Raw genomic sequence first — 14,889 nt, forward strand, 5'->3', positions numbered from 1 at the left:
TGGTGCCACCTGCTTTTCTCAGTTCCTCAACAGGCACAGGGCTTCTTTACTGCCCTTGTCTACTCCTGAGGACATGTGGACCTGGAGGGGTAGGTGCCTGTGCCCAAGGCACTGAGAGGAGCAAGAGCCAAACTGACAAAACTCCCAATTTATTGTCCCACAGCCATGGTGGACTGCCTTCTTCCACCCTCTTCCACACAAAGCAGGTTAAAACAATCACCACCCCATCCCTACCATTTCTCTCCCCAGCCATCAACCCAGAGGCATCATACTTTTCTTTTTTTTTTTTTTTCCCCCAATTTTCCATCTGTGTTCCTCTGAGGTTGTTCTTGGGGAAAGGAGCCAGAAATAGGAGTCAAACTGATTTAGCATCTTGGTTCCAAAATAAATTTCTGAGGTCACATTTTTCCATTTAAGCAAACAGCTCTACTACTAGACATGCTAACCAGTTAATCCCATAACTCAATCCCAGTTATGAATTCCTGGGAGAAAGAATCTGCCTGGCAGAGCTTGGGTTACATAGAATAAATAGTGTTCAAAGAATTTGCATGACCCAGTCATCTGGGTCCTTTGGCTGTGTAGATAAGCCATGCTACCTGCTTCCTTGAGCACCTACCTATTTTCTCTTCTTTAAAATAAGACAATTTCTGTGACTATTCTGGTATCTGGTATTCTGGTATCATGAAGTGATACTGTGAAGATGAAGTAAATACCTGAGACCTAAAAGATGCAGCCTGTCCCACAGTTTATTTCAGCACAGTTTGTTTACAGCTATGTGTAGAAGATAAAATGTGTCATTCTGAAAATCGTGCATCTGGGCAATGCTGACAATAGAATTTTTTAAAGTCAAAACTATAAACGAAATAATGTAATTAAAGTGCAAATCAAAATTGTTATTAATAAAAAGTGGATTTTAAATTTTTAAGTTTTTTTTAAAGCCTTTTCAATAATGAAAATTATCTTGTTTTACAGGTAAAATGAAAGGCCTGGCATTTATTCAAGATCCTGATGGCTACTGGATAGAAATTTTGAATCCTAACAAAATGATAACTATTATTTAGTTCTGTGAGAATACTACTTTGAGATTTCAGTGGAGACATTGTGGAAGGTAAAAAAGTAATCAGTGTGATTCAGGATATTCAGATAAGAGACATGTCATTGTCCCAATTCAGACTTATTCTTAGGTCCATTTCCCTTTCCTGTTTCAGCTAAGTTTTTCACCTAACTGTTCAGTCATTCTGGTTTTAAAGTAGTGCTTTGTCTTATGTCCTTGAATGTAGAGTAAAACTTTACTTTTTCAGTCAATAATCAGAACAATTCCCTTCAGAGGCTGCATTTGCCTTCTGTCTCCTAAAGAGATGCAAGTCCACAAGTCTGCCTTTGAATCATCATTTAAAAAAAAAATTTAACATGTTTTTGTGGTGGTTACCTTGTGGGGTTTCAGTTCCTCAGAAGTAACTTTTCACAAAGGAAAGTAAAGAATACTGAACAAAAAGGAAACTTCATGTATATTTCAAATAGTATAAAGTTTATTTTGCAAAAGAAAAGTTACTCTTGGGACAAATTCAGAATCATGCTGACAAGGATGCTGATAGAAAAACTAATTTCTTCTTCTTTACGAAGTACTTTCAGAGTTCAAGGACTAACCTCTTTACTTTGGGATGGAGAGGAGGATGGGAATATTCTCTACTGGGTATGCAGACACTGGACTAGGTTGTCACATACTTTATCTCACTTAATCCTCCTCACCATCCTGTGAGATAGAAAGCAGGTTAGACATGCAAAATAACTTTAATGAATCCAAGGCAATATAAACGGGCTCAAGTACTCAAGATGTCATCATTTTTAGTATTTAGATTGTACCTCAAAAATCAGTACATCACAACACCTCCTCCACTAATCTTTGTAAAAACCTTCAGTGAGTTTGAGCATTGTGCTCTCAGCTCTTGGGCCTGAGTACCACAGTGAGGGAAGAAGCAGTGGAGGAAGTCAGGAGCACACGACTGTTCTGGGGATGCTCGGTTGTTCCTGTGCGAGTGGTGCTTATATTACTTGCAAAGAGTCCCCTACCCCAAGGTCTTCCAGTTGCCAGTAATCATTTAGGATAAATTACGTTCAGTGATAACATAACTTAGTAATCAGAAGTCAGCTCAGTGATCTTCCCTGCTGTGATTGACATTTGGTTTTTAAAAACCAAACTGATTTAAAAAAAAATGAATTTGAAAATCTCTTATGGCCCAGATAATAAGAACATCAAGTTTGTGGTTTAACTACATTTAGATTGATTTATAGACTTTTGTAGAAGACCTTTAGATAGGCCGTGCCAACTGTACTTACAGTAGAGGCACTTTACGTTTCCTTTTTGGATGGAATGGATTCATGTGAGCAGTTCAAACAAATAACAGTACTTGTAGACTGAAATAAAATCAAATTTTAGATAAGACTATACTTAATTTGCAAGCTTCTGTCTAGCATGTTCTTTGGAAAAAAGGAAAAAGACTGCCTTCTGGGAGTTCTGCAAGGATTTGAAAGGGCTTGCAAGGCTCATTCAGAACTGGGAATAGTTGTAATTCTAAGGATAGGGAAGGGTAGGGAATGTGGGAGGAGGAGAGTAAATAAGGAATAAAGAATTGTGGTAGGAAAAATGCAGAGAAGAAAAAAGGGCAAATATCAACAGTGAGTTGTGGGAAGTACGAGTGTTACCAAGTTGGACAGTTATCATAAATTCAGTCGTTCAAACCTTATTTCCACAGGAAGAAGCCTTCTCTACTTGCTAAGTAAAACTTACCAAAAGATAGCCCTTGCTTATTTTTTTAAGTTCATCCCTATATGCATTGAAGGAATATTATACTGTATCACAGGCTTTGCTTGAGATGAGGGCAATTCACTTACTTCTAGATTAACTTACCTGAGAAGTGGTGATATGAAAGGGTGAAACAGAGCACAAGAAGCTTTCTTATTTTCTGTGATTGGACAGCAAGACTGTAGCTTACTGTCAGTGTAAAATAAATTAGTCTCATGAACCCTACACCACTGAGCCTGGGACTCAGTTATAATACAGTGGTCTGAATTAATTGCTGATGCCTTAGAATCACGCGTGGCTTCCCCACATCACATTCTGACTAGGATTGCATACAATGTATATAAATATTCCTTAGCAACACAACTGTTTGTGAAGAGGGTTATATCAGTAAAGATGCATGCTGCTTATAATGAGAAAAGACCCAATTCTTTGTGTGTGTGTGTTGAATTGTTGTTGCTAATTTATTGATAATAGCTCAGTGACTGTGAATGGTACCAGAGCAAAGTATACCAAAATACTCTGTCTGACATTCTAAAAATAACTAATGTGTTCAACATTTTGCACAGCATTATTGCAGTGGCTGATAAAACTGTAAAACAAGCTTTATTATAATTCTCATTTTATGGATAAGGAGACCAAGGTTAAGAAAGGCTCTTTGACTTTTCAAAATCACTCAGCCAGGAAAGAAAGGCAGGTAAATAGCATAAAGAAAATAACAGAACGTGGGACCCCTCAAATTTAGGAATAAGTAGGCACAAAGACCAATTATGCTAGCAGCAAATCAAGCCAGCAGGAGACAGTAAAAGCAAGAAATAGACATCTATTGATGCAAAACCTGAAAGAACCAAGGTGATCTGGCTGCCAGAATTTAGCTTCAGCTGTATCACTGTTAAATACATATTTAAAAATTACTTTTAATTGCTAGAAAATAAAAGACAAAGAACACATGCTTAGTTTAAAATTGTTTTAGCAGTGGGGAAGCAGTGGGTGTAAGGGCCAGGGCAAAGGGACTGCTGCTTGAAAAGTAACCTCAGATCACTAATAGGTTCACAAGAATATGTGAGATCCAAGACATCTTGGGAACCAGGGTCCAGGTTTTCAATGGATTGGTCTTCCTGGTTGGAGTTTTAGGGCTTTACTTGGGTATGGTGTATCCAGCTGGCAATCCTAGGAACTGTGAACTGGGAATCTCTAATCCGATTGGAGTGATCTCCTTTTAGTTTAGCAGGTGGCTGATCACCCAGGAGGAAGAAAGCTGCTTGACCAGGATAGCACAGCCCTTTATGCTGCCCGCTGGTGTTCCACTGGCCTCATGGAGGGGAAAGGAGATAGGGAGGAGAGATTAGGCTAGAGTGTAGAGAAGCTAAGACAGATAATGGGGAGTCCGAATCATTGCACCAAAAGATGTTACCCCCAATAAAGGAAGAGTCCCCAGTCCTTGTCTTATCCAAAAGACAAGATTATAGACAGGAGATGGAGTATGTTACGTAGCAAGAGATTTTAAAGGATTTAATTAGAGAAGGAAAAATACGCCTCAAAGGCGGGCTAATCCAAGGGAGGAAAAAGCCTATTGTAGTACCATTTATAGTAGCCAAGATATGGAAGCAACCTAGGTGTCCATCAACAGACAAATGGATAAAGATGTGGTGTGTATATATATATATAGAGAGAGAGAAAGAAAATATTGGCCATTAAAAAATGGAATCTTTCCATTTGAAACAACATTGATGGGTCTAGAGGATACTACGCTATGAAACAAGTCAAAGAAAGACAAATACCAAATGATCTCACTTATATGTGGAATCTAAAAAAGAAAACAAAACAAGAACAGGCTCATAGATAAAGAGAACAAAGGAGTGGTTGCCAGAAGCGGGGGATGTCAGGGCGTGGGTGAAATAGGTGAAGGGGATTAAACCTCCAGTTATATAATAAATAAGCCATATGATGTAATATGCAGCATAAAGAATATGGCCAATAATCTAATAACTTTATATGAGGACAGACGGTTACTTAATGTATGCAAATGTCAAATCATTGTTTAGTACACCTGAAACTAACATAATATTCTATGTCAACTGTATTTCCATTAAAAAAAAAGAAAAAAGATTTAGTCTCTTAGCAACTTTGGAGTTTATAATATAATATTGTTGTCTAAAATCACTATGCTGTGCATCAGATCTCCAGGACTTAATTTACCTAGTTGCAAGTTTCACTTTACAATTTTTAAAAATGTTAGGTTAGTTTTAGAGATACAGGAATGTTGCAGAGATAGTACAGAGAGTTCCCATATACCCCAGACCCAGTTTCCCTTATATTTAAAATCTTACCTTAGTATAAACATTTGTCACCAGTACTAAACCTGTATTAATCCATTATTAATAACTTAAGTCTATACTTTATTCAGATTTCCTTAGTTTTTACCTACTTTTTCTGTTACAGGATCCTATCCAAAATGCCACATTGCATTGAGTCATCATGTCTCTGTAGGCTCTTCTAGAAGGTGATAGTTTTTCAGACTTAATTTGTTTTTAATTACTTTGACAGTGTTGAGGAGTACTAGTCAGATACTTTGTACAATGTTTCCCAGTTGGGATTTTATGGATTTTTTTTCTCGTGATGAATCTGGAGTTATGGGTTTGTAGGAGAAAAACTGCAGAGGTAAAAGTGCCCTTCTCACCACATCTTGTCAAGGGTACTCACTATCAGCATGATGTATTACTGGTGATGTTAAAACTTCATCACCTGGCAGAGGTGGTGCTTGTCAACTGTCTCTACTGTCATGTTATTCTCCACTCACCCGCTTCCCATACTGTGCACCTTGGAAGGCAGTCAATGTGCAAAGCCCAAACTTAAGGTTTGGGGAGTTATGCTCCACTCCTTGAGGGGAAAAGCAGGTATTTCACTTATATGAATTCTCAGTGAGACTTTCCAAAGCTGTGCAGGCCTTTACAGGATGTCATACATCCCTGTCCCTAGTCCACTAAATACCAGTGGTGACACCCAACAGAAAATGCCCCACAAGTTTCCAAAACAAACCCTAGGGGTCAGTACTGCCCTGTTGAGAACCACTGGCCTAAGATTACTGATTCTAGTATCTGTAAATTGGAGTGTGAACTTAAAGCATTTACAAAGGAATCTGAGTTCCAAATCCAAAGTTTTGTTTTCCTCCAAATTTGCATGTTTTGCCACAAATTCACAGCAATTTTATTTTTTTAATTAAAAAATTTAAAAAATTTTATACAATTTTTAAAGGTCACTTTTCATTTACAGTTATTACAAAATATTGGCTCTATTCCCCATGTTGTATGGTACATCCTTGAGCCTGTCTTATACCCAGTAGTTTGGACCTTCCCCTCCCCAACCCCTTTACTGCCCCCTCCACACCTCCTGGTAACCACTAATAGCAACAATTTATTTTAGTTATTTGCTTTTGAGAGTTCTTCAGAACATTCAACTTTCCTTTTATATATACTCACTTTATTGTTTTTTGTAGTATTTCATTAAATAATAGGTTTATAATTAGGAACATAACTGGCTTGAACATGTTGGTAATGGGCACAGCTGATTTGATAAGTATACAACTCATCAGGGAAGCAGAAGTGCACAGGTATTCCAGAGAGTAGCCAACTAGTTACAGTTAATCAGCTTGCCAGGGCATCAGATCTTTACTGAGAAAATGGTGAGTCAGTTTAATCCAATAGTTAATGAAATGGAAATTGGTGAAGAGAACTTTGACTGTAAATTTGTTGATTTGAGTCCTATCAACATTAGCAAAGATTATAGAAGATTTTTTAAATGCCAATTCCAGGCAGGAACTGCTGTAGTTGTAATGAAATAGGCACTTCCATAGACTTCACCCAAACTATTGACATACCAATTTTGCAATAGGTTTCAAGAGCCATTAAAGATTTTAAAATGCCTGAGTCCCTTAAACTGATATTCTGGGAATTCTGTGTCCTAGAAAATAATCAGATTTTAGCTTAAAAATCATATACAATTTGTTGCTTTCATAATTATTCATTATAGCAAAAAATTAGACAATTTAAATGTCTAAAAATGGGGAAATGGTTAACTATTACAGCACCCACATTTGATGGAATATTTATCTATTTTAACACCATTAAATTGTATTTTCAAAGAACATTTAAAGGTGTGGAGAAATGCTCATGAGATATTATGTGGAAAAAGCAGTACACAGACATGTGCATTATGTTCTCAATTTTGTTAAAAAAAAAAAAAAGGAACAAGTACACAAAGAAATGATTAGAAGGAAATATACCAAATTGTGATTGTCCCTGTCTGCTGGGATTACCAATAATTTTATTTCCTTCCTTATATTTTTCTGTATTCTCCAAAATCTCTAAAATGAGTATGATCATTTTTATAATCTGGAAAAATAAATGAGAAATTGCTGAGAATGAGAAGTTGCTTCATTTGCTAACATTTTCTTTTTTCACCTTTTTGAGTAAAATGAGGTATTTTAACAAACATGTCTCCTACCTAAACTTCTATTCAGAATGGTAACTTATATTACAGATTAGAATATACTTGTATATTAAGTTATTTAAAACATTATACGTGGTTAAAAAGACTTAAAATTCTAAATGAGCAACGTTTTTTCAATGACACTCAAAATTTCAATCATTTAGAAATAATGTTTAATTAGTTTCTTAAAAATTGAAATAGGTGATAACCCATGAAGGACGTTAGTTTTTTTTGTCTTCATATCCTGCTCTTAGTTGACTGATTCTGAATTAACTTTCTTTGTTGCTATATTCATTTTGTATTTTAAGCTGCAGTCTAAAATTGTGGCAAAATCGATGGTGCAGTTCAGGCACAAAAAACACCACCCTGTGTTTGTTTAAGAAAGTGCCAGCCACTGTGTACTGAAAACAACGTAGTGTATGTAGTCATCTTACCAGCATTTTGAATAGCCTTGCTACTCCAGAGGTCGTCCCCGTACCAGCCACTGAATCACCTGAGAGCTGGTTAAAAATAAGACTTTCAGGTATTCGTGCAGACCTACCGAGTCAGAATCTTGAGTATTTTCAAAGGATCCCTAGGTGATTTGTGGGTACAGTAAAGTTTGAGAAGCATTGTTGAACAGATTGCTTTTTAAAGTCATTAATATCAGAGAAGTATATCTGTATGATATCAAATAATATGAATTATTTTCTCCCACTGGTAAAATATAGTGAAATACTCTTTATTTGCTGCAATGAATATAAGGGATATGTATCTAATCTACAAACTCAGGGGTATAAGAGGTGAAATTTTTATTCTTCTTGCACATAATTTATAAAGCCTGAGGAAATAGTTAGAAACTGAATCTCAGTAATTTCAGGATCTCTTGTGCTGCTTTTCTCTGAGGTTAAGTCTTAAGTTCCTCTGATGTCTGGAAAGTTGTCAACATCCTATTCGCTCCTTTGTTGTAAATCTATGTAGCTTGCTGTTAGTCTGTCATTCACTCTTATCATTGAGACTACTTCAGGTCTGGCACCTTCCTGGCTACTTAATTCTATTGCCACACTGTCAGACTACTAGGAAACCTCTGGGGCTAAGACTTCTCCACATTATTTACCCAGGGAGCATTGAATCATTCTGGGGCACTTACATCAAATGAGACCGTGAGGAACATACTCTGTGTGTATGAAATCCTGATTGACACACTTCTATCTTTCCTCCCCTAATTTCTTAGTTTATCTTGTTCTTTTTCCTAACTTCTTAAGTGGAGTGATTATTTTACTTATTGACACTATTTTTAAATCTCAAAAGTGCATTTAAAAAAATTTTTTTTCCTCAGAATTGTTTTGGCTACATACCAACAGCTTTTGCTATGTAGGCTCTCATTGCTATTCTTTTACAATTTTTTTTTTTGGTAATTTCAGTTTTGATTTCCTCTTTAACTCAATAAGAAATTTTACTTTGCTTTCCTTTTGATGTTAATTGTAGTTTATTGCATTGTGGCTGGTGAATATGGATTGTCTCATTTCTTTCTGAAATTTATTGTAGTTTTCTTTGTGAATAAGCATATGCTTGTTTTTGTGAATGCTTTTTGGACAAAAACAGTATGTATCTTCTGCCATGGGGTACTAAGTTCTATTTAACACTGTTAGCTCAAAGTTGCTGAGAGTTTAATTAAAATCCTCCACAGCAGCTGCTATCGCCTCCCCCTCCCTCTTCTCCTTCCCCTTCTTCTCCTCTCTTCTTCCCTTCTCCCTCCTTGAATTCTATATACTGAAATTAATATTACTACCTCTGCTTTCTTTTTACTTGCATTTGTCTGAAACTTGCTCTTCTTCTCTTTTAAAAATTTTCTATTTTATTATTTTTAGCAAGTCAAACATAATATAGAGAAAAAAAGGTAATAGTTTCCTTCTTCTCCCCCAATCACATGATCCTAAAGAAACTTACTTTGAAAAGTTGGTGTATATCTGTCCTTCAGCATCATTCTCTAAGTTTATAAATCAGTATAAACATGTTGTGGTAGGCTGAAAAATGACACATTCTTGTTTTGCTCACATTTTACTCTCCCAAACTAGTCATATGGCCACGCTTGAGTTCACTAGAGCAAGGAAATGAAATTCTTCTACAAGGCAAGTCCCTGAATATCTATGAAGAGTTGATCAAGTCTATGATGACACACACTGATATGTGCAGGCAATAGAAAAATCGCAAGTCATATGGGAGCATTAAATGGCTTGAAGGAGGTAAACCAAGACCAACTGAAACAGAACAGGCAACTCCTGCTGTCAGTGGGATAAATGGCTTCTCCCAGAGCTGCCTTTATCCTTCTACTGAGGTACACACAGGGCCCTTCAGGCAGCCACTGGACTGAACATTCTTCTGCCCAGGTTCAGAAAGAGGCAAGACTCCTCCAAGTCTTTGGCATAGTAACATCAGTACATGTATGTGTCCTGGGCTTCTGCCATAATGGTCTACACTGGTCTCTCAAGAAAGACCCTGAAGTCTCAGAAAATGTCCCTTTCAGGATCAGATGTCTCTCTGGAAGAAAGGTAACCAAGGATGTTTGTTCAGAAAACACTACCTCACCATTTGGTTCTTGGTCATTTTATCTTGGCTTCTTTCTCCAAGCCAAGAATTTTTCTAAAAGTTCATCCTAGTCCTTTACATCTTGGCCATCCACCACCCCACTGTGTGCTTCTGCAGGTCTCATCTCTCTTGCAGCTTGATCGCTGTGTTTTGTTTACCATCACTGGGATAATCATTAACGTTGCTCACTGATGTCTGGTTCTCCTCTCCTCTGGATACATAGTAGGATCCACTTCCTGGCTTCTATGAGGTTGGTTCTGTGACTGGTTCTGGCATGAATTGTGAGTAGAAATGGGGTTTGTCATTTCTGGACCAGAAAATTTGTTAGTGTGAGCCCTCCAGAGTTCTCTCTTTTCCTTCTGGAAAAAGCCACTGATATTTTGGGCTTATTTTTTAGCTGTTGCATAACCTAGCCTGTCTTGACTGAAACTTTCACATACCTTTTCCAGGTATTTAAAATATACATGACAAATTAGAGGCACTTATAATAATATTTTATAAGTCTAAAGACACACAATGGATAGAAAATGTTCCCTAACTCTCAAGGTACAATTATAGTCCCAGCACTCTTCTTTCCAAGTCATATTTAAATTGGCTCAAGCACCCAGATGCCAGTTAGGAAGGAAATTCAGAATCACTCTATTTAGCAATTCCCACTTACTCTACATTGATTTTTCTCAATGTAGTTTACACATCTTCTGTATTACACTCACCCAAGGTGTATGTCAGAAACAGACTCCAATAGTAGCCCTCAAATCAGAATCTCTGGTAGAACTGATATGCCCCCACATCATTCTTATACACACACACATGTGATCTTTTTTAGTCTGAAATTACCTTGCTCTACATTGTCTGAGTCCCACATGACTTCTAGACTACCATTAGCCAACAGAACGTTCTGCATTGATAGAAATGTTCTGTACATGTCCTGATCAATTCAGTAGCCACTAGCCACACTAGTAGTTATTGAACTCATGAAGTGTGACTAGTGTGACTAAGGAATTGAATTTTAAATTTAGTTTAATTTAAATAGCCACATGTCATCAGAGGCTACCATATTGGACAGTGCGATTCCAGACTGACTGTTACTCCTCAAGAGCAAAAACTATATCTTCAATTTATATACCCTCTCTGTGCCTGACCCAGAGTAACCCAGTAAATAAAAACTGAAATAGGAAATAGTCTTGCACTACTTCCATTTTTTGAGGTTCCTGGTATATTAAGAAAAGAAATTCCAAAACAGGATTACAAAAAGTGTTTTTCAGACAAGCATTTTAAATCTTTACCTTACACTTACAAAGCAGCCCTATTGTCCTATTCTCAAGATAAATAGAGGATTAAAATATTAAATCATAGACACATTGGTGTCTGATGACAATACCTAATAGTCATGGGGCACTCAATTACCTACCTTTGATTTAGCAAATATAAAAGATGTATTAAGAGAATGATGAACCCTTCTTAGGCTCTTTCCATGTACCTTCAGTTAAAATGTATATGTGTGAATATATACTCCAGTATATACAAATCAGATCACTAGTACATGAGGTAGAAAGGGGTTTAAAACAAAAAAAATATGATTTAGATTAGATATAGGAAAACTAATTCTTCATAATGTGGTCACTGAGAGAGTTACGAGGAAAGGGTTCGGAGAATTTGAGACTTGAAGTTTTCCACTTATGTTTACCAGCCATTACTTTACCTATCTACCTCCCCCAGGAGAAAAAAGCAAAATTAAAAGTGGCATTCTGTAGATATGCAATACCATTAAAAGTTATTTGAAAATAAATCATTGTTTAGCCAGTATAAAACCCTGGAGACGTTATAACCTAAACATTCTTATCAGCATGGAAGGATTCATAAGTTTTAACTCTTTAACCCTCTGAAGTGAGGGTAATGGACTATCTATAAGGTAGTCATCATTAAACATTTATTACTCACTTCCTTAGCTTTCCCAAAATCAACCTGAAGTGGCTAGTGCAATTATACACATGACGTAAAAATTATAAATAAGTCCAAGCAAGAGAAAACTCAAATTTAAATAGAAGGTTAGAAACAGGGAATAAATTAGGATGCAGATGTGCAGTCCACAGATTCCTATGCAAGCACTAAAGCTGTGCTAAAAATTGACTCAGAGTTTCTTGACAGCCAAAGGGAAAAGGGCAACACATGTAGTTACATAATCTACTTGTCTGTAAGGAAGACACATCAGTTACTTAAGGGTAGCCAAGCTTTTCATGACACTTGGCTCTGAAAGAAAATTCTCCCATGGGATCTTCCATAAGGAACATAAAACATGACAACTCTACAGCAAATGCACTAGTGTGCTCTGTGGTGCTGTCTCTTGTAGAATCCCTTAATGTATACAGAGGACAACATTCAAAAGACAAGTCAGTAAAACATTCCTGGTAGCGGGTGAGAATGGTTTCTGTGTGTATGAGCTCGGACAGTGTGGTCAGGTATGCAGTTTTCTGAGGGACCAACTAATATTCTGGCTGACCGGAGGCAGATACAGATTGTCTAGAATTCAGTAATCTGATCAGCAGATGGTAGGTGGTTGACAGCCTTTTGTGAAGAGTGAGTCGTCCCATAGAGATTCTCTCCCGAATACGAACATTTCTCTCTACATGGTGGTGGAAAGAGGGAGCATCTGCAGGCAACACAGACTTTTCCTTAAAAAAAAAAAAGTCAACAGTAAGAAAAATGAAATGTTCAAGTGTGTGAAGTTCTAAGCAGTAGAGCAGATGGTCTGCAAACACACAAACAAGTCATGTATTTTAAACAAAGTTCACATTAGTTAATTAGTTACCACTATTTAGAAATCAATAGATTTTGAATCTGGCAACCCCTGACGTTCACATTCCACTTGGCAATGATCTGCTGGCTGATTATAGAGCACTTGCCCATCCTTTAGGCAACTGAATGCCCTGTAGGAGAATGAAGATTTGGGTTGAGCAAAAAATGGAATAAAGACAGTCTCTTCAGTGAATGGTATTGGGAAAACCAGACAGCAGCATGTAAATCAATGAAGCTAGAACACTCCCTTATACCACACACAAAAATAAACTCAAAATGGATCAAAGACTTAAACATAAGACAAGATACAGTAAACCTCCTAGAAGAAAACATAGGCAAAACATTATCTCACATACATTTCAAAAATGTTCTCCTAGGGCAGTCTACCCAAGCAATAGAAATAAAAGCAAGAATAAACAAATGATATCTAATTAAATAGAAGCTTATGCACAGCAAAGGAAACCATAAGCAAAACAAAATGACAACCTACGGAATGGGAGAAAATTTTTGCAAAAGATGAAACCAACAAAGGCTTGATCTCCAGAATATATAAGCAGCTCATACGACTTAAGAAAAAAAATACCCAATCCAAAAATGGGTGGAAGACCTAAACAAGCAATTCTCCAGTGAAGAAATACAAATGATCAATAGGCACATGAAAAAATGCTCAATATCACTAATTATCAGAGAAATGCAAATCAAAACTATGAGGTATCGCCTCACACCAGTCAGAATGGCCATTCAAAAGTCCAAAAATGACAAATGCTGGAGGGGCTGTGGAGAAAAGGGAACCCACATACACTGCTGGTGGGAATGCAGTTTGGTGCAGCCACTGTGGAAAGCAGTATGGAGATTCCTCAAAAGATGAGGAGTAGACTTACCATATGACCCAGAAATCCCACTCCTGGGCATATATCCAGAGGGAACCCTACTTCAAAATGACACCTGCACCCCAATGTTCATAGCAGCACTATTTACAATAGCCAAGACACGGAAACAGCCTAAATGTCCGTCAACAGATGACTGGTTAAAGAAGAGGTGGTATATTTATACGATGGAATACTATTCAGCCACAAAAACGACAACATAACGCCATTTGCAGCAACATGGGATGTCCCTGGAGAATGTCATGGTAAGTGAAGTAAGCCAGAAAAAGAAAGAAAAATACCATATGAGATCGCTCATATGTGTAATCTAAAAAAAAAAAAAAGAAGAAGAAAGAGAAAAAGACAAATGAACATAAATACAAAACAGAAACAGACTCATAGACATAGAATACAAACTTGTGGTTGCCAGTGGGGAGGGGAGTGGGAAGGGACAGAGTGGGAGTTCGAAATTTGTAAATACTGACAGGCATATATAGAATAGATAAACAAGATTATACTGTATAGCACAGGGAAATATACACAAGATCTTGTGGTAGCTCACAGTGAAAAAGAATGCGACAATGTATATATGTATGTTCATGTATAACTGAAAAATTGTACTCTACACTAGAAATTGACAAAACACTGTAAACTGACTATAACTCAATTTTTAAAAAGAAATTTGGGTTGAAAATTTTTCAAAGAAGAACTTATCAGTTGCTCACTCCGGCTGTAGAAAAATCTGAATAATGCTCCCATAAAATATATGGCTTTTAGCAAGGTGACTGGCCAGTAAATCTACCTGGAAGAATTACTTGCAAAACATACCCTTAAACAAAAAAATGAATCTAGTACTGAGTTACTGGATCTAAGCAAATTAAATTTCAGGACATGTAACTAAAATAATTATTTTAGTTTTGGAACAGGTGACCATTATCCATTCTTTCTGACAAATGCTGAACCACAAAATCAACTGTACATTAAAGTTAATTATAATAAAATATCATCAGCATTAAGGAAGATGATTGACTTTATTATCTCTGAAGAAAGGCAGCATATATTCAAATAATCTAAAAGTGATTTCAAATTTACATGTTGGTTAAAAAATAAGGTGGGCCACACTTGCCTGCTTTATGCTACCTGAAGTTCTTTCTGATCTGTCTGAAAACCAATTATATTGTTTTGGATTTTCAAGGTCACAGAAATCCTGGTTTTATAGGAACTAGGATTCTTTATTGAACTCATGGAACCTAAGCTGAAACTAGTTCTTGTCCACTGGGTCAAAGCATGAGAAATGCAAAACTGTAACCTCTCTTTTAAAAACAAAATTTACTTTTTCTAATTATAAAACAAATATACAATGTCAACAAT

General features: G+C 36.7%; 1 protein-coding gene across 1 annotated transcript in view; it reads left to right on the top strand.

Moving 5' to 3' along the window:
* The window catches only part of GLO1 (glyoxalase I), a 28,175-nt gene extending 25,727 nt beyond the window's left edge, over positions 1-2,448 (top strand). The window contains exon 6 of the mRNA XM_072945083.1: positions 973-2,448. Coding sequence (XP_072801184.1) covers positions 973-1,061 — 89 coding nt within the window. The 3' untranslated portion in view covers positions 1,062-2,448. The remainder of the gene's footprint in view (positions 1-972) is intronic.
* The last annotated feature ends 12,441 nt before the right edge of the window (positions 2,449-14,889 follow it).

The sequence above is a fragment of the Vicugna pacos genome, chromosome 20 (genome assembly GCF_048564905.1).
Source record: "Vicugna pacos chromosome 20, VicPac4, whole genome shotgun sequence".
Classification (NCBI taxonomy): Eukaryota; Metazoa; Chordata; class Mammalia; order Artiodactyla; family Camelidae; genus Vicugna; species Vicugna pacos.